Below are 23736 nucleotides of genomic sequence, written 5' to 3' on the forward strand. Positions count from 1 at the left end.
TTCTGCTGGTGCGGGCACAGAAACCCGGGAGGCTCTGATTGGCTCAGCTCGAGTCATGTGACTGCCCTGAAGTAAGAAAGAGACTGTCAGTCCCCAGGAAGCATGCAGAGGGGTTCTCCACAGGAAAAAAAAAATGCTCTTTCCAGAAGGAAGGAAGAGATGCTGAGTGGGAATTACTGCATGATGCTGGACCGGGAGGGGATCTCCAGCTGCACCTGTGACACTGAATTGCCCTCTCTGTGTGGCAGCTCCTAGTCCTGGCACTTGATGCAGAGTGAGGCCACTCCTGCCTTCCTGGGCCTGACAGCCTGTGAGGTCAAGTCAGGTCTTTAGAGAGCAGGTGGTGAAGGTGCCACCCCAGGAAGTCCAGGTCCGCGCTGCCTCTCTGAGCCTGTCCAGCCCAGCTCAGACTTGTGCCATTACAGGCCACAGCTGTGTGTGTGTGCGTGTGTGTGTGTGTGTGTCAGGGGGAATTTGTTCTATTTCCTCATTTAGTCCATGAACATTTACAGAGAACAGCATGGCACTAAGTGCTGGAGGTTCCAGGACACAAAGCCTGGTTCTCACCCTCATGGAGCTCGGTCTGCATAGAGGACACCATCAAGAAAGTCCCTGATAGAAGTGCTAGGGCTTGAAAGGGCTAGCTAGCCTAGTGCTAGGCTGGAGCCAGGCTTCAGGGGTTCAAATCCCAGCCTTACCACTTAGTCCTGTGACCTTGGGCAAGCTACTCAATTATCCTGTGCCTCGGTCTCCTCACCTGTGCAGTGGGGACAGTGATAATACTCACAGGGTTGTTGTGGGGGGTAAGTGTGCTAGGGCATGTGAGACTCTTCAAGGCACAGTGCTGGCATGGTACGCTCTGAGTAAGCACTAGCTATTGTTGCTGTGATGACATCACTGTTCCTCCGCTGTGCTCTCGCTGCACCCCAGGCACACACAGCTCGGGCAAGTCAAGGAAAACTTCCTGAAGGAGAAGATTCCTGAGAACCGAGGCGTAGAAGGGAGGGAAAGGCATTGCAGGCTGGGGGAACAGCTTGTACAAAGTCACAAGGCCTGAGAGAGCATGGAATTCAGTGGGACAGGAATGTTGGAAAGACTGTGTATTGGGGAGAAGAAATGAAATGGTCCTAGGGAAGAACCTAAGATTGGAAAGTGCAGGCATGAGGCCATAGATCCAAGCAGAGGGAGGGTGGATTTCTAGTTTCTCTGGAAGCCTTAGGGTGATAGGGACTGAATGAGTGCAGCCAGCGAATGAGCTCATGCTACCTTTACCAGAGGGGGTGGGGAATGGGTCAGCAGCCCCCTGCACCGTCCCCTGCCCTCGGAACCCATCTAGGAAGCAAGTTTGAAAGTTGTCCAGGTGGCCAGATTAGGTCATCATGAGATGGGGTGCTGGCTGAATGACTGAGCTGCACCCACATGGCCCCCCCAGCAGCCAGAGGAATGAGCTCATGGCTGGCACAGCCTCCTCCCCTCCTGGCCGCCACCGTGTTCCATGGTCCAGAGTGGGCCAGGCATTTGAACAGCAGTCCCTGTGTGCAAATTAAGTCCCCTGGAGCTGGCATGTCCCTGCTGCACAAAGGTTGACAAGCCCGGGAGGCTGGTCCCTTGCAGGAGGTGGGGTGGAGAACTGCCCATCGAGGTTCACCTCAGCCTGGTGGGGTTATGGTCTGGCCTTGTTTTTCCGGATGCCCAGTCCTAGGTCTGATTTCCTCCTCAAGCTCTCTGCCTTTGCAAAGCCCAGAGCAAGAGAAAATGTGCTCCCCAGAGTAGGAAGGAGTTAGGTTAGATGTAAAGAAAGCCACGTAGGTGCCCATCAGTGAATGAATGGATCAAAAAACTATGGTATATTTACACAATGGAATTCTATGCAGCAGAAAGAAAGAAGGAGTTCCTACCCTTTGCAACAGCATGGATGGAACTGGAAAGCATTATGCTAAACGAAATAAGCCAGGTGGTGAAAGACAAATACCATATGATCTCACCTTTAACAGGAGCCTAAACAAAACAAACAAACAGGCAAAATATAACCAAAGACACTGACATTGAGGACAGGCTGACAGTGACCAGGGGGAGATGGGAGGGAATTTCAGGGGAAAGGGGATGGATTTGCAGGAACAAATATAAAGGACACATGGACAAAAACTAGGGGGGGTGGAAATGAGAGGGATGTGGAGAGGGCTGGGGGGTTGGCTGGGATGGGGGTAAAAGGCAGAAAACTGTACTTGAACAACAACTAAAATTTTTAAAAAATTTTTTAAAAAGGAAAGCCACCTGCCCAGCCTTTCCAGGGCTCGCCCGCATCTTGGAAGTTCCCGGTTTGTTCCAACAAAGGGAAAACCCCACAGCTTTTCCGGCCCAGGCTTGTAGGTAACAGATCTGGAGCCAGAATCGAGGCATTCAGTCCCAGCCCTTGCTCTCACCACGTGGATACCACAGTCAAACCTGGGTCACCTGTGAGCAGGGAGGGACGGGAGTAGGGTCTAGTGTGGTGGTTTTGTAGGCTGGGCTCTTTTCTTCCTTCCCATGGCAGACCATCTAGTCTGGCAGGATGAAAATGCACCTGAGTCCTGAGAATCTGGGGGAAGGTGAGGTCAACCGGCTTCCTCCCTCAGTTGGCTCTCCAGGCAGGACGGAAGGGCGCAGAGGCTGGCGCGGGCCGCCCAGCAGGCCAGGGCCCGACAGGACGGCCGCTCAGTGCAGCAGAGGGCCGGCTGGTGCCGTGACTGATGCGAGGCACTGACGGATCTTATCATCTAAAAATAATATTTTAAAAATTAAATGTATTGGGGTGATGTTGGTTAATAAAGTTATTAGGTTAAGAATATTTTTACAGTGTGACTTTAAAGGTATACTTTTAAAAATGGAGCAGGCACGATGTTAAGGGCTCTCTATTTGTTACTTTAATCCTCCTCACAACGACCCATGAAATCCATAGTATTACCTCCAGGGGCCCATTCATGAGTGAGGGACCCAGGCGGTCCTGTAGGGCCCTGAACTGGGCTTAACACTCTGATGTTGCCATCTTGAAATCCATACTTCCTTTCTTTTAACTAGGAGCCCTGCATTCTCATTTTGCACCGAGCCTGGCAAATTACATAGCTGGTCCTGGTGACCCCCCACTTCTCAGAAGAGCATGCAGAAGCAGAGCGGTCATAATGCAACAAGCCCACAATCAGAGACCTGGGTGCCCCAGGGGCCTGACCCAAAGGCCCACACCCTCTGGAGTGGAAAGAGCTGACCAGAGTCTGAGGACTCTGTGCCTAAGTCCCACTCTGGGGACCTGCCTATGGCCATGGGTGGGTCCCTTTGACCCTCCCAGCCTTGATTTTCCCATCCATGAAATGGGGTGCCCCCTCCTGCTGCCCGGGGCTACTGGGAGGAGCAGCGATGTGAACAGGGATGCATTTACGCACTCCCAAAGCTCCACTGATTAAAGGATCACCAGGAGCTGACTCACAGCACACTGATGCTCTGTCCATGCCTCCACATCGCCCTGACACCGTCTTCGCAGACCTCCAAATTGATTTAGAAACCACTCATTAAAATAACCTCCCCCTTCCTGAGGAGGCAGCCACATAAAGTCATCCAGTCATAGCTGTTGCCCACCCCAAAGGGGAGACCTTTCTCTAACAGGTTCTTGCTCCAGCTGTAGGTGGCCCTGCCCTCTTGGGTGGGTGTGCTGCTGGTGGAGATGGAAGGGACATGGGAGTTCTCAGTTTCATCTGCTCACGGTTATCTGCCATTAGATCCTCTCCAAAAAGCTTTGCTGGAAGTAATCAGAGCTCCCGTGTCAGTGGGAAGGAGCCCTGTAGGGTAAAGGCGCCCCAAGACATGCTCAAAACAGATGCTGGCACCTCCACAAAGAGGTAGAGGCGCCTGGAAGCGGCCCCAGAAAAGTGTTAATCACTCTTTAGATTAGGAGAAATTCTAAAGATGCCCATGTGACTGTGAGACACACAGAAAGACACCCATGAGAACACCTCACCATTTGGGAGCATGCTAAGCCTATAGAGTGCTCGGACCAACCTTAGTTCTGCCGATGCCCCAAACCTAAGAGACTGGTATTATGGCCCCGTTTGACAGGCAAGCAAGCTGAGGCTAAACTAGCCTGACAACTCCTACAGCTAAGGCCGTCTGGCTCCATGTCTAGTGTTTCTATCCCAAGACCAGTGGTTCTCAGCCCTGATGGCTCACTCGGACCCCCTGGGGATCTTGAACGATATGCTGACCAACCCAGATGAACTGGATTATAGCCTCCAGGAGTGTGGCCCTGCAATCATCCACGTTTGTGGAAATTCCTTGGGGGATCTTCACCTGCATGGCTGGAGGTGAAATTGAGGTTTCTCTGCCATCACACAGGGTGGAATATTCCTCCTCATTCCTCAGGAATGCCCCAAAGCAGAAGGCGTTAGAGCATGGGAGAGGGCAGCCAATCTTCCTCTGGTCAGATTACACCACAGGTGGGAGTTGTGGAAATGTCTGGAATGGACAGAAAACTCAGCTCTTCCTAAGCATCTGCATGTCCTCATTGGAGAGAAACCTCGTTTGGAGAGAAGGCTCTCCCTGGGCAGCCCAGACTGTGTTTTGATTTTGCTCCCCACCCCCACCAATTCTGCCTCCTTCTATGCCTGCCCACGGCCACCCAATGCCCAGTTCCCATCACCCCAGATGAGCGCTCAAGACTTAGTTCCAGTTTTTCCTCTTTGCAGAGACCTTTTTAGGCACATACAAGTCAATAAAAATCTCTCTTCCTTCTTGTCCTTTTCACACCAAGGGTGGCATTCTCTCCAGGCTGCACATCTTGTTTTTTTCAAGTAAGCTTTATCTTCTTGGACGTTGCTCCACATCATTTCCTTCTTTCTCACAGCTTGCCCTCAGCCCAGATTTTTAAAACACCCTGAAAGCTAAGAACTTCTCTGCATAGGCCAAATCAAATGATCCTGCTCTGAGGTACCCTATGGACGCAAGGACATGGAGGTCAGGGGGCCGGGGTCAAATTCAAACTGTGAGTTACCTCTGTACCCCGGGTCCTGACTTTATGGGGCAAGCCCCTTGGCTCAGCCTTCTCCCAGAGGCTAGGAAGCGGAATCAGATGGGAGAGCCCTTGCCCAGGAGGCATGGCAGTGTGGGCATGAACGTGATAACCATCTTCCTAGAATGGTGAGTCACTCGGTTTACCAGCCAACCATGAGTGCAATCGGCTCTTCATTGGCTGCAGGTTTATTTGCTTCCTCCTCTGAAGAGGTGAGGTAAGGTGTTGTTCTTGGAGGAAGAAGCTGGGAGTGTGCTGTAAGACTGGCCCTGAAGGGCCTGGCCGGAGGACAGGTGCTGTGGTGGGAGGGGTGGGGCGGGGCCGGTGGCTGCTGGACCCAGCGGCACACCTGTGTTCTGCTTAGGGACCCGCAGGCAGCTGCCTCTCAGAGAGGCCTGAGCCCTCAGAACCAAATGACCTGGCGTTGTCCTTGCTAATTGCTGAGAGCTCTTGGGTGAGTCAGAGACTCAGGTGTCTCACATGTGAAATGGGGACAAAAGCAAATAATTACACTTGTGAGGATTATGAGATAATAGGGATGGAGTCATTTATTTCATAAATGGTGAAACGCTGTACAAAGTATTGATTTATTAGTCACTTCTTTGCCTCACTTCTAGTCCTGAAGTAGCAATTGGCAGCCTTGTCAGTGAGCCTCTCTGAGCCTCAGTGTCCCCTCCTGGGGAGCCCAGGAGCACGCAGGCCTTGTTCACACCCTCCGCTGACATCGTCTGCACCCTTCTTGCAGGGGCCTCACCAGCCAGCAGCTTCCCGCTTCTCGCCACCCGCCCTTCCCCACGAGGAGGAGGTGCTTCCCCGCCCATCTCTGATCCGCCTGCATCTCCAGAACTGATAGATCTTGGCAAAGCTGCCCCCAAAGATTCCTGCTAATGCTTGTCTGTTCCTGCCTTTTGCGAAGCATGGCGCCCACAGGACTCCAGAAAGATTCTTAAACCCGAAGCTCTGCAGCTGCTCCGGAAGGCACTCTGTGCAGCTCATCCCCGGCCCCTCTTGGCTCTGGGAGCTGCCCACATCCCAGCAATGCCCTCAGGAGCCTTGGCCCCAGCTGGGTGACATCATTCCAGAGCAGGCACCAACCTTGCCTCACCTACCAGGGCTCCCTCAGCACCTCCACCACCTCCCATGTCTGATGGTCCCTGCAGACTCTAGAATGTCTGTGCCCCAGATCCAAGTGGAAGAAGAAGAGGGGCTGGCAGGAGCTGCCCCACCTCCTGACGACCACCTCCGGAGCCTGAAGGCCCTCACTGAGAAACTGAGGCTGGAGACCCGCAGGCCCTCCTACCTGGAGTGGCAGGCCAGGCTGGAGGAACAGGCATGGCCCTTCCCGAGGCCGGCTGCTGAGCCGGGGGCATGCGGGGAGGAAGAGCCCTCCCCACCGAGAGAGCCCGGGCAGCACCCCCCGCCTGGTGACAGTGCCAGCCAGGATGATGGGACCCGGCCCAGAGGCAAGCTGGAGGGCTTTGAGAACATCGACGAAGCTATAGCCTGGCTCAGGAAGGAACTGGTGAGTGGCTGCCCCTCCAAGGATCCCCAGAGAAAATGCTGTTCTCTGTGTGTGTCTCTGTGCCTGTCTCTCTCTGTCTCTGTCTCTCTCTGTGCCCCTATCTCTACGTCTCCCAATTGCAAAATCTGTCATCTTTCTATGAAATTAGGGGTAGACTTCATCGCTACATGGTTTCATGACATCCATGCGTCAATAAGCCCCTAATCGCCCATACTTATGAAGCCAAGTATTGCCCATGAGAACCTGAACCCAGGAAAGGTGTCCCCAGCCTTTCCCAGTGCCACCCCCAACAGCACAGTCTTCTACTCTGGTCCCTGGCAGGGGGCCCCTGGAGGAGGACTGCCCCTCCCTCTCTCTGAACCCCTGTCACTTTGCCATCCATGGAAGCTGCCGCCTGGCTCCTGTGACCATTCACTCAGCAAGCGGAGCTGTCCCTGTCCCTGCAGCGCTGTGCTGGACAGTGGGGTGAGCTCAGGGCAGAGTCATCGGGGCACAGAACTGTGGCGGCGCCGCTGTAAGTAGCACAGGCTCAGCCCAGCAGTGCTCTGCTGACACTGAGCGGCGCACACGGAGCCGCACAGAGGCCAGCGCGGCTGGGCAGGCCTGCAGTGAAGGCTTCGGGCTGAGCCTCAGAGGCTAGATGGGAATCTGCCTGGAAGTCAGGGCTAGGCAACATCCAGGTGAACTGAGTGTAAGTGACAGGCATGGCTTTGGGAGCTGGAGCCAGCAGTTCAACCTTTTTTCTGCCCACAGGCCCAGCAGGCTCCCAAAGGTGGTGGGCATGCGGAGCTGTGTGCCCTTCGCCCAGGGGGAATCTCTGGTCCCAGGCCTGACGGCCTCTCAGCAGAGGCGTGATGCTAACCCAACCCATCTGCCCCATCACCTGCGGCCCAGGTCGCACCTGCCCAGTCAGGCCACTCTCACCACAGGTGAGCAAGTCATCAAGGGCCAGCTGCCTCCCAGAACCCCAGGGAACTTCTGAGTCAACTGCGTAGGCAGAGGCCTGTTTGGTTTGTTCTGTGTAATCCTAAAAAATACATCCCCATCAGGGCCTGGAGTTCCCCGTGAGTTGAAATAAGTAACTGGGACTGGGACAGGGGGTGTTCAGAGACTCAGGCATCTGATTAATTGGAAATCTTTTTTTTTTTGTTTTGTTTTAATCTTTGTTGTTGAGACTGCTTCTTAAAAAAACATCATTCTACTGTGTCTGTCTTTGGTAACTGGATTGTAACTTGGTTTGCACCAAAGACGGGGCACCTGTGGATTCTCGATGTGCCACCAGACATGGCACCGCCACTGGGTGCTCATGAGGCCGTAAGAGGGCAGGGGAGGTGGACTCGCGGTGGCCAGGACAGACCCTGGATGCTGCCCTTTAGATTCCTGAGAATGAACTGCTTTCATTTGTTTTCATAAAGAGGAACAAAAAATATTTCCATTAATCAAGGATTCACTTTGTTTGTTTAGGGTTCATGTGAGGTTCTGTTGCCTTTGGGAGCAGAGGCTTTTACTCCCTAAGCGAGCATCCCCACCTGCTCCCCTCTGGGGCCAAGACCAGAGGTGGAACCCCCTGTGTGTGAGCCGGTGGGGAGTTCTCTGGAGCTTGTCCTCCTCATTCCGTAGGTGAGAGGGGTGCCTCTCAACCCAGGCCACATATTGGAATCACCCCGGAATTCCTGAAACACCCCAGACCACGCCCCAGGCCAATCAAATGACCATCTGAGGTGCGGGGGGTGGGGGTGAGTCCTTGGCATCAGTAGTTTTTAAAGCTCCCCGGCACTTCAAAAATACAGCCTGGGGGGTGAACCTGCAGGCCACACTCATTTTTCTCGCCAGGCAGAACAAGGTGCCTGGCCGGAGTACGCTGGCTGAGACGAGGAAGGTGAGATAGGTCAAGGACAACCACAGGTAATGGATAGAGTAATACCCACAGGTGGAGAGAGGGGCATTAATTGGGAGGACTAACTCAGCTGCCAAAGGTTGTCTTAAACAAGTACAGGGAGTATCAGCATTATTACTAATGCTTTATATTTGCAGGGTATTTTCCACCCTCCCTCTACTTCTCCATGCTGCCAGGGGTGGGTAACTGGAGTAATAATACTAAGAGATTTGTCACTGACTGAGTGCTCACTGTGTGCTAGGTACATCAATGCATTACTTACCTCTTCTGATTGTCACGTCACCTTCCTGTTACCCCCACTTTACTAAAGAAGAACCTGAGGCCCGGGGAGGAACGTAGCAATAAGTGAGAGAGCAGAAATCCGAACGGTGGCCCCTCTGGTTGGATTGCCTATGCTCTTCTTAGCCACCGTACCACATAGTATCTTTCAAGGACATTTGATTGATTGCTAGGGCTTTGCTGTGTGATTCCTAAAAACGTAAATTCACAGAGCTGTCAGCAGTCAACAGAATGGTGAGGGTGCAGACAAAGGGAGAAACAAGATCGAATGAGGAATCCACCCTCACTCGGTTATCTCTTCGGTTCTTACAACAGACCAGTGCCACTGCAGTTATTGTCTCCATCTTACAGATGAGCAAATCGAGGCTCACAGCAGTCTGATGACCTGCCTAGAATTATATGACTAGTAAGTGGCAGAGCCAGAGCTTGAACTCAGCCTTCACCTCTGGGAGTAGGGAGCTTTGGGGAGGGAGGCAGGAGATGAGGTTGCAGAGGTGGCCCCTGCAGAGGGGATATGCCACTCTGGTTACGTGGCACAGGATCTCTCAGAGCAGTGATTCTCAAACTCTAATGTGCACACAGATGACCAGCGTCTCTTATTAAAACGAAGATTCTGATCCTAGAATCTCCCAGAATAATGTAAGAAAAATGAGGCCTGTGATCCCCAGAAGCTCCCGACTCAGCATGACAGTTGATGATGTGGGGACTATGGACCAATGAGAGGGAGTGGACTAAGAATCAGGAGGTCTTACCTCTTTTCCTTTTTTTGGCTGTCTCGCAGTGCAAAGGAGAGGGCAGAGGGAAGGAGAGGAGACCCAGAGGCTGTATTCAGCTGAAATAACAACGCAAGGCAGTCCCGGGCTGTAAGATTCAGGCAGGAGCCCTTTGGTCCCATTCCCTGTCTAGTCAGGACAACCCACGCTCCCCGAGTGCTGGCATTTAGGCACCGGCATGGATAGAGGCCAGGCAAACAAGACAGGGTTCCTGTCTTTACGGGGTTTCCCCCTTTGTGGAGGAAACAGACGAGTAAACACAGTGACACGTGTGACAAGAGCTATGCTGGAGGTACAATAAATATAGTTCCAAAATGCTCAGGGGAGCTGAGGCCCACGGTGAGTGGCCGCCATGTGCCAGGCACAGTGGACGATGAAACTAACCAAAAGGAAATACACAAACCCCCAACTTCCTCAGCAACCAAATCCACAGCTTTAAGTATAACTGACATTAAGCTTCTCCTTATTTCTCCTATAATAATTAAAGCCCAGCTCTGGCTGGGTGGTTCAGTTGGTTGCAGCGTCATCCCGTACACCAAAAGGTTGTGGGTTCGATTCCTGGTTAGGGTGCATATGGGAGGCAATCGATTAATGTCTGTCTCTCACATAGATGTTTCCTTCTCTCTCTCCCCCCATTCTCTCTTGTCCCCCCCTTCCTCTTTCTCTCTGAAATCAGTAAACATATCCTCTGGTGTGATTAAAAAAAAATTAAAACCAAGTTCCTCTGACGGCTACCCTTCTGGTCTAATAATTACACAACACGCTAGTGTCTAATGCGTAGTGCGGATGAGGCACCAGGACGTCTGTTAGAATGCAGCCCCTCCCCTGCTCTCCATGGAAATGCAGGTTCCATGCTGTGAGTGGTGTCAGGAGTGTAACAGGTGCCTGCAGGGGGTTCTCAGGCCACTGGCCCATCACCCGGTCACAGGCAGAGTGGGAAGAGTGTAGGCTTTGTACCTCGATTAGACGTCCAGTCAGGCTCTAGCACATCCTAGCTGTGTGACTCCAGGGAAACCAGTTAGCCTAGCACTGGGTTTTGCCACTGTAAAACGGGGGTAATGAATACCTGCCTGGCAGGATGTTGTGGAGGGACAGGGAGGCAGGCTGGGGAGGGGCACCGAGTACCTGCTGACTTCCTGGAACAGCCAAGTACTAGGTTATGCTCATTTATACCCATCACATCACTTAATAGGCACTGTCACTATCCCCATTGCACAGAAGAAAAACTGAGGCAAAGTAACTTGCCCATGACCAACCAGCAGAGCAGGGATTTGAACCCAGATCTGCCGGACCTCAGAACCCCTGTTCTGAATGGCTGCTACACAGCCAATCACTCCTGTGATCACATGGGTGAGAATACACTTTGCATTTCATGAAATTTGATGCTCATTCAACACCTCCTCTCGAGTCCTGGAACTTTGGGCTGTTACTCTCCAAAGTTTACTCGATGTTGCCCTCTTTCCAAGAACTCCCCTCTCTCTCTGAGAAGGGTGCTCATTATTATAATACAACGACCAGGTGTGGTGTCCAAGTCTGAGGTGTTCCCTGTGGCTGGGCATTCTGAGGGATATATTATTTTACAAGCTTGTGGACGTCACCCCCCACCCCGCCCCTGCAGGCGGCTGCCAGGGTCTGAAAAACTGGGCACTGCCCAGTGGGTGTTGGTCATGTCCCTGGGTGCGAGCCTGAGCCAGACATAGCCAAGGAGCAGACACAAGCCAGAGGAAGGTCCCAGAGAGGCCCACGCAAGGTGGCTAAGCCCTTGATGGCATGGAGACAATTTCCAAGTGCGTACCGAGAGCCTGGCATTCAGGAGCCTTGAGTCATAGCTGGAAGACCACTCAAGAACCAGGGAAGAAGGCAGGTCCTGGGCGAGTCAAGAGTCTCTCCTTTCTCTCATCCAGCTCCCACCCAGGGCAGGCAGCCCACCAGCACCCGTGATAGACACAGGACAAAGCCTCCTCTTTCTGATAGCGCTAATTCTAATAGTGCTGGTTAGAATTATGAGCCAAGCCATCAAATCCTTGAGCAGGAAGCAACCAAAGGGATGATTGACCCTTGGTTTTCAGTGAGGGAAGGAGATGTGCAGAGAGATCCCGTGAGGGCCCGTCGGACCACTGGTCATGGGCTCCAGCCCGGCCCCTCCATCCCACGGCCCTCCTCGTCTCACACTCATGTCAGCTGCCCCACCGTCAGTGCTGGCCTCATCTCACAGCACTCGGCAGTTCCAGAGACCTTCCTGAGCACCCCGGGTGTGTGGTGTTGGGTGGGGGTTGGGGGGGCAGCATAGAGCTTTGACGTATCCCCTAATTCAGGCACTTGAGGGAAACGGGTCGCAGATGCCCCACGCCTGAAGTGGGTTCTGAGTTCGCCCCAGTCCGGTAGGCTGCTGTGAGGCCCCCCAGCAGGTGAAGCCCAGACCATCTGTTCTTCACCCAGCATCAGACGTGAAACTCCCACTCCACTAGTTTCCAAGCTGGGAAGCCCAGAACTCAAGAAAAGTCTAGAAGTCCCAACATTGGTGCTTCAGAGCTCTCCTGAGGGCTCTCTCAGGATGCCAGGGCACCTCGCCACCTGCATTCCCGTTTGACAACTGCCCTGGCCCAAGCTGAGCTCCAGCCAGTCGCTCAATGAATGTAATCCTGCCTGTGCCAGGCGGCGCATCCTGCAGGCCAGAGCTCAGGAGGCACTGCCAGGAGCTCCCGAGAAGAGCAGGGAGGCAGTTCCCACCTGGGGTGTCTTCTCTCTGTCCATCCTCTCGAAGGGCATATTGGTTTGGAGAGGCGAGGGAGCCAGCCTTTCCTGCGGTCTGGCTGAGGGCCCAGTAGGGGTAGCCATGCTGTGGGCTCCTCTCCAGGAGCCTGGCCTGAGCAGCACAGTCCTGGGACTGGCTGTCGGTCCCAGATGGCCCCCACTTGCTGTCCTGGGTAGTGCTCAGCAAGTTGGGGAAGGTCTACACAGGTGAGGCTGGACCTTCTCATGTCCCAGCAAAGGATATCCATACCTGGGAGGGTCCCCTGCCCCCATTTTAAATCCTGAAGTGCTTTGGCATCACAAGCTCTGTGACACAGGATGAGGTACTTGAAGATAGAGATGCTAATACTGTCGCACCTACTCCACAGGCCAACATGTGTAGGTGCTGTGGTAGGAGTTACCTGTGGTGGGGTGTGCCACCCAGGCTGCAGAGATGGGGAGGTGAAGGTGAAGGCTGAGCAGGACCTGAAGGATGATGGGGCAGAAGAGAATGGTTCCAGTGGCAGGGACGAAGACCCAGTGTGGCTGCCGTGGGGGGCTGAGGGACCCCGAATGGGGGAGTTGAGGCTGGAGAGAGCAGGGCACTGGCAGAGCTGGTTGTACCTTGGAACGGTTTGAAGAAGGGGAGAGACCTGCCCACTGTAGGAAGCAGGGAGGAGAGTGTGATGAGGAGGCTCCGGTGCAGGAGAGAGGTGGCAGTGGGCATGCCAACCTGAGCCTGTCTCTCCCACTCTCGCTTTTGGGCACACAGTTTCTTCCTTGGGTGTATAGTGTCCAGACCCCCCTCATTCCAGAAAGCAGTGTTATGAGGTCAGGGGAGGGGATCAGCATCCTCTTTCCACAAAGGGGTCACATCACCTGCCCAGAGCCACTCAACTCGTTAGGGCCAACCTAGGACTGTGTCTAGTCCCTTTCGACGGCTCATGCTCCAGCCTGGAAGCTGAAAGTGCAGGGTCAGGGCACCAGCGGGAGCAGGAGAGGGCCCTCTTGTGGGTCACAGGCTTCTTACTGTGCCCTCACGTGGTGGAAGGGCTGAGGGAACTTTCTAGGGTCTCTTTTACAGGAACGCAGAACCAGTCTGGCACCTGCCTTGGCTGCGAGGCCAGCAGCCGCAGCGCTCATGGCAGCTGCGAGCACGGCCCCTGCGGGCCGGGAGCGGTGGTGTGCTCCTCTGGAGTACAGACCTTTGAGCACAGGTGCCCACCTTCCCCGGAGCCGACAGCTTCCCCTGGAAATAAATTCACATGCTCAGTCTGGTTTCTAGGTGCGTGTGGGGGAAATTGTTACATTTTCCCCAGAATCTAAATCGCCATCTAGCAGCCCACTTCAAAGACCCCCAGTCACCTTCTTTCTTAACAACATTATTCTGGCTCTTTCTCAGAGGTCAAGCCCAAGGTCAGATAATGCATAATATTTTATCCAGGCTTCAAAACGCATTCCCACACAGTACTGATTGAAAGAATAAGCTGGACGTTTCCGGACAGGTTACACAAAGTGTTTTCAAGCTTCAAGAATTAAATCTCGTAAGAGAACAGAGCGTGTTCTGTTCCCTCGCACAGGGCTGAGAAAATGGCCTGGAGTTTATTCCCAGTCTGTCTTCAATGTCAATCAGGGGCTAATTGCAGCTGTTGGGCTGGGACAGCTTAGATAGGAACCTTAGAAATAGGGATTAAACAAAATGCCCTTGATCACCTTGCAATTGGTTTCTGTCTGCCCAGATCTGTGCTAATTATGATGCTCCCCAACCCAGCCTACTGGTTCACCTCGGGTTGGCCCCAGGCACTGGGCTTTCTCTCCAGCAAGCATTAGAGATGCATCGGAAATTTCTGCCCCCCCCCCCCCCATGTGCTTTCAGATCTGCACAGGACCATGTGTCAAGCTATTGTCACTCTCCTCTTGTTTTTCCAAACTAAGAGAACAGAAGCTTTCAAAAACGAAAGTGCATAATTCTCCAGAAGACAAAGGACTAGCGAATAGAAACAAAGCAGATCATGAATAGGGTTCCATGAAAGCCTTTTGTTGGAAAGAGGAGGATCTGAGCGATGATGATCCACACATTTGTGCGGTTTCGGGAAGCAGAAGCTGCACTGCGTTGAAGAATTGCTTCTGCTGCTGGCAGTCTGATAGTTATGTCCTTTGTTGTTGCTTTTTTAACCTCCTAAAATCTTTAGGACACTTTAGACCTATGGATATCAGACCCAAGGAAGCATTCCAATAGATCCCACTGGCAACTAGGAATAAAGGTATTTGCTTCCCTGGGATGCCAAGAGGTGAGGTCATGTTTCAGACAGAGTGAGTAGGCAGGAAGTGGGCAAAGGGATACTGGGAAAGGAAGCGAATTCTCCCGATTTCCACAAAAATGCTGCTTCTCCCAAATGCTGCAGGGGCCGTTCACAAAGAACAAGATGCTCTCCCTCTCTCTGTGGCCGCCACGCCTCTAAGGCGCCGGGAGAAGCTATCAGCCTCTCGGCCTCTTGGCCCCTCGGCCTGGGGGCATCTGGTCAGTGCCCACTGCTGTCTAAGTGAAAGACTGCGTCGCACAGACGGCATCTTGGCCAGGACGGCCCTGGCTGCCAGCACCTGCAGCCACACTTGCTGCAGGCAGGGTGACCAGCCATTCCTGCTTGCCCAGGGCCCCAGAGGTTTCCAGGCTATGGGACTTTGGGGGTGAAAACCAGGGAGGTCCTGGGCAAACCAGGTCAAGCGGTCACCCCAAATTTATGGCTTTTCTTGTTTTTTAGTTGCAGTAATATATATATGACATAAAATTTACCATGTCAACCATTTTAGGTGCACAGTTCATTACATACATTCTCAGTGTTGTGCAGCGGTGGCCACCGTCCACCTCCAGAATCCTTTCTTCCCCCCAGACTGAAACTCTGTATCCATCCCCCTCTCCCCGGCCCCTGGCAACCTCCGTCTTCCTCTGTCTCTATGAATTTGACTGCTACTATAGGTACTTCATGTAAGTGGAAGCGTGTAGCATTTGTCCTTTTGTGTCTGGGTTTTTTCATTTATATATTGTCCTCAAGGTTCATCCATGTTGTAGCATGTGTCAGAATTTTCTTCCTTTTTATGGCAAATAATATTTATTTATATGGACATACCACATTTTGTGTATCCATTCATCCATCAGTGATCACTTGGGCTGCTCCCACCTTTTAGCAGGAACTGTGAGTAGTGCTGCTGTGAACACGGGTGTGCAAGTACCTGCCCGAGTCCCTGCTTTCGGTTCTTCTGGGTGCACACCCAGAAGTGAAGTTGCTGGATCCTATGGGAAGTCTATGTTTAATTTACTGAGGAACCACCATGTGTTATCCACATCGTTTTACTGCAGGCTCTGTCTGTATTTCGCCCAGCTCAGGGGCAGAAGAGCCCCTCTCCTAATGCCCCAGGAAGTCACTGGTGACCCAGGAGACTGGACTAAGAGACCTCACAGCAAACCACCTGCACACTCAGATTGGATCAGCCTGTCCCCTGAATTTCCTCGCTGGCCCCCTCCTGGTGTCTCCTCTCTCCCCGGCCTCTCACCACCACCCGCCTCAGCCACCAAGCCAAGCTAAGGACGCCTCCTCTTGCAGAACAGTGTTAATTACCGCCTTTAACTACTTAATCCTGCCCTTGGGGATTCACCTTGTATCTTAAGAAACAACTTAAGAAGCATTCCTGTCTGACGGGAGGACACAAACCTGAGTTAGCTACAGCCCAGCAGAGACCACGAACACAGTTATTGCAAGAGGCCACTGGTCCTCTGCGCTGCCCCCCCCCACCCCGGCCCCTTCATGTGCTTTCTCCCCTGAGGGGAACCAGCCCCATGTGCTGACAGTGATGCAGTGACATTCCTTCCCCTCTCACCAAGCTCCATACCCTAATTACAGGACTGCCGGCACTACGGGCTGCGCCTCTGAGAATGGGGATTAGAAGTCCGCACGTCCCACAGTTGAGCCTTTGCCAGGGAACGCACTGAATCCACGCTGAGAGTTGAGTCACTGGGGCCGGCTTCTCAGGTTTTTTAAAATAAAGTCTTAAAACTGGGAGGCCCTGGCTAGTTGCCATATCCTGCACCTTGGTCTGGGAAAAAAAAGACTTAAGCCGTGAACCACTTACCTTTATCTGACTGGCATTGTTCAGCTTACTTGGCATGTTACTTACCACCTAATTTTGCTTCTCTCAGTTCTTAGAATAAGCATTATGCCTTTTCTGTAGATGTAGAGACAGAAATTCAAGGAACATTAGCGACTTGCCCAAAGCCACACGGCTGCTGAGGAGTAAGGTGCAGTCTGAACCCAGGTTCTAACCCCAGAGCAGTGGATGTCCCACGTCTGCTGCCTCGGGGACCCAGCCCGCTCCAGGTGGATGGAAGTCGTGGAGAGGCCCCCAGCTCTGGGCTCTGACGGCCCCGCTGTGACCCGAGTGCCATTGTGTACAGCTCCTTAACTTCTCTGGGTTGGCCTCCCCAAACACAAAACAGATCAAATCACCTCTCCTCCAGAGCTGTGGGAAGACGCAGTAAATAATGTATGGAAACTGCCTGTGACGTGATGTGGCAGAAGGTGGAGCTGTGTTGTCATCACTGCCCAAGTGTCTCCTTGGCAGAAAGGAGAGGAAGAGGCAGGAGTGGTCCACCCCCAGACCCAGCTCTCCGTGACCACCTTCAGGAACCACTGCCCCGCCCCCCCAGGGTTGGCAAAGACACGCATTCACTAAAGCTTCCTGAAAGCACTTAATTTGTAAAAAGCCTCTCAGTTGCATGAGCTGTGAGGTCATGGTGCTAAGTGGAATTAACTGGTCACAGAAGGATAAATACTGTAGATTTTACTCATATGAGATGCCCAAAGCAGTCGAATTCATACAGACAGGATAGAATGGGGGTGGCCAGGGGCTGGAAGGAGGGGGAGTGGGAGGTGGTTGGTTAATGGGGCCGGGGTATCAGTTTTACAAGATGAAAAGCATTCAGGAGCTGGATGATGGCGACGGTCACACGACAACATAAGTGAGATCAATGTCCCTGAACTGTACACTTTAAAATGATTAAGATGGTAAGTTGTATGTTATGTGTATTTAACCACAGTTGAAAAAAGTTCTGGGGAAAATAAAAAAGCCTCCTAGCCTTGTGCCTTTTGCTTAGGTTTCTTTGGAAGCCGTGGGAACTTTTCTCTACATGCTTATAGTCAGGTTACCTCTTAAGCAGGGATTCAAATTAGTGCTGAAGGTGTAAAGTCACCCTCGGAAAACCCCTGTGTGGCCCACTGAGTGGGCGAGGTTACAGCTAACACTGCCATTTTTTCTTGCAGTGTTAGAACAAACACTGTTTCTTTGAGCATCAAATGAAATAGTTGGTTTATGTTCAGGGTCATAACAGAATATACATTCTAAGAGACTCCTGGGCTGGGACACTTATGTGGAGGAGCCCCCAGAATCAGGCCCCCTCTCGAGCTGGAGCACAGGCGAGCAGAATGGCCCTTCTGCAGCCCGGCTATGAGTGTGGTTTTCTTTATCTCCTTTCGCTCGTGGAGGGTGCATCCGAGCTGCGTGAGTATGGGAGGTGGCTCCGCCCAGGTGGCCTCTGTCCAATCAAAGGAAACTGGGCATGTGCCTTCTTATCACATCTCTGCTCAGCTGACTCTGATGGGTTTTAAACCCTAAATTGTCCTCTGACCTTTGACCAGATCTATTGGCCGTAGAAGAATGGCCCCTTCTCCCCAACAGGCACCCACGGGCAGGCTGCATCTCACAGATATTCCCAGATATCAACCTGCTCAACCTGAAAGCTCCAACTTTAAAGGACTTTTTCAGACCAAAGATCCAATTCCTGAGGCCAAAATTCAAATATAAATCATAGAGTTCCTAGCTTTTCAAAGAGATCTATCTTCAAATTATAAAACACTGCCAAAGAGGAGTGACCTGAGTAAAACCCCCAGAGGACCTTATCACACAAAACAGTGCGTGTGAGCTGGCCCCGTCCTGCACACAAAGTTGCCCGCTGTCCCCCTCAGAGGGTTCAGGCGGCACCCAGTACAGCTCCAGGCGGGGCTGGGCCCCCGGACAAAGGGATGAATGGCCGGCAGCCCCGCGGCGAGCCTGCCATCGTTAGTCTGGCGCTCATCTAGAGCACAGGTTCTTGCTGGCGGTAAATTTAGGCTGTCATGCCTCGGGATTGAAGTGGAGGCTATAGACTTTCATCCCAACTCTTCCATTAAACACTGTGCTATCACCAGATAAAACTTTCCATCTTGATTTTTCTCATCTATCATTGGAGGAGATCTATAAATGTACATGAAAATGAAAGGAAAAAAATGAAATGCTTACCAGTGAAGTCGCTTATTTTTCTATCTTGCCATGCACTTGATTTCAAATCTCAAAAGTGTGGGGAAAGTGAGACCATTTGGATTTATTTATATAACCACGGGGAGGGCCCCTCTGGGCCTCACGGTTGATTTTTCTACATCGGTTTGACTCCAAGCAGCAGGTGAGTGACACGGCTGAGACACACAAAAGGCACAGAAACACCAAACAATAACCACTTGCAAACATAGGCAGAGCGAAGGGTAGGAAGGAGTCAGGTCCCGTGTCAAGCAGGAGCAGCTGTGACCTTAGTGACAGAGTGTCTGTAATGGGGAGCACTCTGCACTAGGAGCCTGGAGGGCCCGTGAGCTCCAGCGCCACCTCTGCCACTGCACAGCATAGCGCAGCACAGCACGGAACTGAGCAGCTCAGTGGAACTCCCCGGGACCTGCAAAACACTGCAACTGTCCTGCCGGTGCCTCAGGACTGGCTGCGAGCTTCCAACAAGGCTAGTGTGTAGACACGTTACAGAAACGGCACCTGCTAGGCCAGGTGAGGAGTTATCATCACATCCCTCCCTAACAGAAAACACCGACGTACTAGAAATACCATGAACCTCCAACTAGGTCCCTAAGCACAGAACTCACTCCATACCCTCCACTCCAACTCTGCCCAGAGAGGCAGAAGAACTTCATTGCCAGCAGTTTGGGTTCCTGAATCCAATAGTCTGAGTGTCTGACCCCAGCGTTGCCATGTATGAACTTTGTGGCTTGACAGAGCAACTCACTTTGCCGAGCCTCTGCCTGTTGGTTCATATACAAACTGTGGAAATAATGGTAAAATTACTTGACAGAATTGTAGAAGGTTGGCTGTTGCATATTAATAACCCTGTTATGGACTGAACATCTGTGTCCCCCCAAATTTACATGTTGGGACCCTAACCCCCAATGTGATAGTATTTGGGGGAGCCTTTGGGAGGTGACTAGACTTGGAGGTCATGAGTGTACAATAGAGCAGGATAATAGAATTCTAGTGTCCCATAATGGACACTAGCCCCCATAATAGAATGTGTGTCTTTATAAAAAGATAGAGAGAAATCTTTCTCTCTTCATCATGTGAGGACACAGTGAGAAAGGGGCCATCTGCAAACCAGGAGTGGGGTCCTCACTAGGAACCGAATCAGCCCACAACTTGATCTTGGACTTCCTGACCTCTGGAACTGTGAGAAATAAATGTCTGTTGTTTAAGACACCCAGTCTGCGGTATTTTGTATGGCAACCTGAACTAATACATAAACCCGAGAGCTTAGAACAGTGTCTGATTTATAGTAAAAATTCAATTAAAATTAGTGTATATTTATGTTTTGCTCCTTGGAAACTTTATTAAGAAATATTGCAGACATTCTAAAATGTCTCAAGAATAATATGACCGCATACCCACCACCCAGCGTAAGGTGGGACATGTTACCGACACACATCGAAGCCCTGGTCTGCCTTCTCTAATCACACTCTCTCCTTCCTGCCCAGAGGCAACCCTGCTCCTGAAGTTAGCATTTACCATTCCCAGGCATTCCTTTATACTCCAGCGGCATCCGTACGTATCTGTAGACAATGAGACTGGGCTGAAAACACCACTAAGCCAGCACTGACGTGCACTTCTTCCAGAAGGATTCAGATGTAGCATCTAACTTAGCACTAAGTGTTGTTTGGCAAGCATGTCCTCACTTGCCGCCCCACTACATGTGCCCTCGCACTTCCCTGAGCTGGCAACGTGCTCATATTTCCAAGTGGACCCATTGATGATGCATATCGTGAGTTAGCTCTCCAATTAGCGGCCAGTGCCCCGGCTCATTGCTGATGTCCCCTCTTCCCTTCCAGATGGAGATGAGGCTGCAGGACCAGCAGCTAGCCAGACAGCTCATGCGCCTGCGCAGTGACATCAACAAGCTGAAGATCGAGCAGACCTGCGACCTCCACAGACGGATGCTCAATGACGCCACCTATGAGCTGGAGGAGCGCGATGAGCTGTCAGACCTCTTCTGCGACTCCCCGCTGGCCTCGTCCTTCAGTCTCTCCACACCACTCAAGCTCATCGGAGTCACCAAGATGAACATCAACTCCCGGAGGTTCTCCCTCTGCTGAGAAGCCCTGGAACCAGGCAGAGGAGCCAGAACTGGGGGGTTGGGAGGCAGGGAGGAGGCATGAGGAGGGGGTTGAGACCGAGTTACCCCAGAGGCAGGACTTCCCTGAGACCAGTGAACCCTGGACCCCCAGGACCTGTCAGCAGGTGATCTCCCCAGGGCTCCAGTTTCAGAGCTCGACATCCCCATGACCGGTTCTCACCTAATACCCAAAGAGTCCTGCAGAAGGGCCACTTGACCCAGACGTCCAATGAGACCTGGGTTGCCAGCACGACACGTCTCAGTCCCCCCTCAGTGACCCATATTCTTGTTCCCTGGAATCACTGGTGCTACGAGAACTGGGATCCCAAACAGGGGGCCCCAAAGCCGTGATTCTTGCCAAAGGCTTCCCCACAGGCCCTGAGCCACCAGAGAGCGGTGACTAGATGTGTCAGATGTGCCCACCTTGCTGTGGCTGTCCTCTAAGTACTGGCTCAAATTCACCCTAAATAGGTGACTCAACAACCTTGACAGGGACCCACCAGAAAAGGAAAACCAAAAGGATACAATGTAAGTTGTATCCATCTTGTGCCAGAGTAGTTTGGGTGCAGCAAGCACAGACACCCTCTGTTGCCTGCCTGGCCACAAGCACCAGTCCCAACCTCCAAAGAGTCCCTTTGCCATCACCCCACCACCCTGGGGGCGTGCCTAGGAGACCACTGGTGACTGACCAGGCAGCTCTGTCAGTGAGTTTCCCGTAACTGAATTCTCCCCGGGGCCAGCCAAGGCCTCCTGGTGGATTCTGACAATGTCACCTACGTCACCTCCTTGCCCTTCCCAGAAAAACTCGAGGGAGCCCAGACACTTGCCCTGAGCTCTTCCGAGATTCTGTGCCTAATTTAAATGACTAATTTTAATTGAATCAGACTGTTACTAATCTGTTACTAACCTGTTAATAACTGTTTGATTTGTCCAAATGGCGAAGCCAGATGGGTAGGTGAAGTACAGAGGTTCAGGATTTTATTTTAAAAGGTTCTCCCTAATGCCAAGCATGAGGATCAAGAAGGTGAGAGCTGAGGCCTGAACAGGTGAGGGAAGTTAGCCTGGGAGAGTGCCTCGCGTCAACGTTCCCCGCCAGCTGGCAGTCTCTGACCTTTGATGTCATCCGGCCGAGGCCTCTCCTTCACAAAGGAGTACAGTGAGGCCACGGAAGGAGAGAATGACTTCCCTCCGGCCACACAGCTCATTAGTGGCCATAGAATATTGATGTGTTAAATCATTATTGATAATGCCTGGACAGATCCTATAGCAACGAACTTGAACTCCAAAGATGGTCCTAAATGCTTTGCCAAACCCTACAAACTGCCAACCTCTACTCTCTGCCTCATTCAGCCCCCACTAGCACCTCCCATTCTGCAGTTCAGAATATTTGGGTCTCACTCAGAGCAATGTCTGGACAGCAGGCCCACAGAACACACGTCACCAGTCACCCGTAGTCAAGGTAAGCTGTCCTGCTGCTCTGACATTCCCCGTTTCGTCTTCCCATATAATCACACTGGGGCACGCGCGCACGTGCACACACACACACACACACACACACACCACCCCAGGACCCACACTGGGAAAACGTTGTTTTTCTTCTATGGCCTGGGAGTGGAAAGATGCAAATGAGTGGTCTCTAGTTCGACAGAAAAGAAGTTGGTCTGTTCCTCATGATTTCAAAGAGCTGGGGGGTGTATGCTTTCTTCAAAGAAGTTTTAACCATGTGGCCAAGTTTGCTTTGGCCCAACGCTGAGCAGTGACAGAGGTCTGAGGCCCAGTGCACTCATTTATGGAGACCTCGGAGGAAGGCCAGCCCCCTCGGGCAGGAAACGAGGGAGATTTTCTCTACTCAGTGGTTTCTCTGCTTAGGAATCCGCACAAGCACTGCCAGGGCCCACAGAGGCATTGCTGCCAGCCTTCTGCCAGATGCGCCCCGAGGTCAAGGTCATGCAGTATCAGGAGGGCCTGTGCATGCTCACCATACCCCCTACACGTGTATGTGTAGACACACATACATGGGAAAGCTCATTCCATAATCAGGGGGGAAAAAGGCCAACCTGATTTTGTTTCTTTCTAGAAATTAGTCATTGCAGTAACCAAAAAAGTTGGAATCAACTACAGTTGAATGATTTAGTTGAATTTCATCAACCCGATTGAATTGGAGTCAGCTGGGCAATTTAGTTGCTCAGTTGTCCTAATACTTACTTCTCCCCCCACCCTTCTTTTTTTTGTTTTGTGAGAGTAAACTGAGTTCAAGGCACACTTTTTTTTTTGCATAGGTGCGATATCTCAGCTGTTTTGCTTGGTTCATCCTCAGAGAACTTTATTTTGAGATAAGGAAGAAGGAGAAGGAGGAGGGGGTCAGAGAAGAGAGCTGGAGGGGAACAGACAGGTGTCTTTTCCTACTCGCTGTTCGGTGTCTGTTATTTCTGTTGTTTCCACAGTCAACACAAGTAATTACCCAAGTCAGTTCAGCTTGTGAAGTCCCCGCTCTGTGTGGGGCAAGAGATGCCAGCTCCCCAGGACAACCTTATGGCTTACCACGTGTATACGATACTGTCCTCAGTTTTACCCACTGTCAACCGTCTCCCTGCCCTCCCCGAGGGCCCCTAGGTGTAAATCTCAAAGTCTCCATTGACACTCCCGTGTGCAGCGACATCCGATGCCTTCACGGGCCCCGCCGAGGTCACAGAGGCCCGGAGGGCCGGCCCCAGGCCTCCCCCTCGTAGCAATACCAAGTGCTATTACACAATTGATGGACAATTGCTAATTTTATTTTTTACGATTATTTGTTTCTATACTGATGTTAGAAAAAGTGAAATAAAAGTATTTCAAAAGAAGATACCTGTCTCAAGAGGAGAAATTTACTTCATTTTAAACTGTTTCTATTACAGCACAGGGCCGAGCACTTACCTAAAAAAAAATAAATAAATAAAAGAATGAGAGAGAGAAAGCAAGGAAAGATTTTTTTTAAAAGATTATTTATTTATTTATTTTTAGAGAGGAAAGGGAGAGAGAAAGAAACATCAG

General features: G+C 51.8%; 1 protein-coding gene across 2 annotated transcripts in view; it reads left to right on the forward strand.

Annotated features, from left to right (window-relative positions):
* FAM167A (family with sequence similarity 167 member A) overlaps window positions 1-23538 on the forward strand; it is a 37000-nt gene extending 13462 nt beyond the window's left edge. For both annotated transcript variants that reach the window (XM_028520645.2, XM_036032018.1), the window contains 2 exons: window positions 5781-6557; window positions 20423-23538. In XM_028520645.2, coding sequence (XP_028376446.1) covers window positions 6183-6557; window positions 20423-20686 — 639 coding nt within the window. In that variant the 5' untranslated portion in view covers window positions 5781-6182 and the 3' untranslated portion in view covers window positions 20687-23538. The remainder of the gene's footprint in view (window positions 1-5780; window positions 6558-20422) is intronic.
* The last annotated feature ends 198 nt before the right edge of the window (window positions 23539-23736 follow it).

This window comes from Phyllostomus discolor, chromosome 8 (genome assembly GCF_004126475.2).
Source record: "Phyllostomus discolor isolate MPI-MPIP mPhyDis1 chromosome 8, mPhyDis1.pri.v3, whole genome shotgun sequence".
Classification (NCBI taxonomy): domain Eukaryota; kingdom Metazoa; phylum Chordata; class Mammalia; order Chiroptera; family Phyllostomidae; genus Phyllostomus; species Phyllostomus discolor.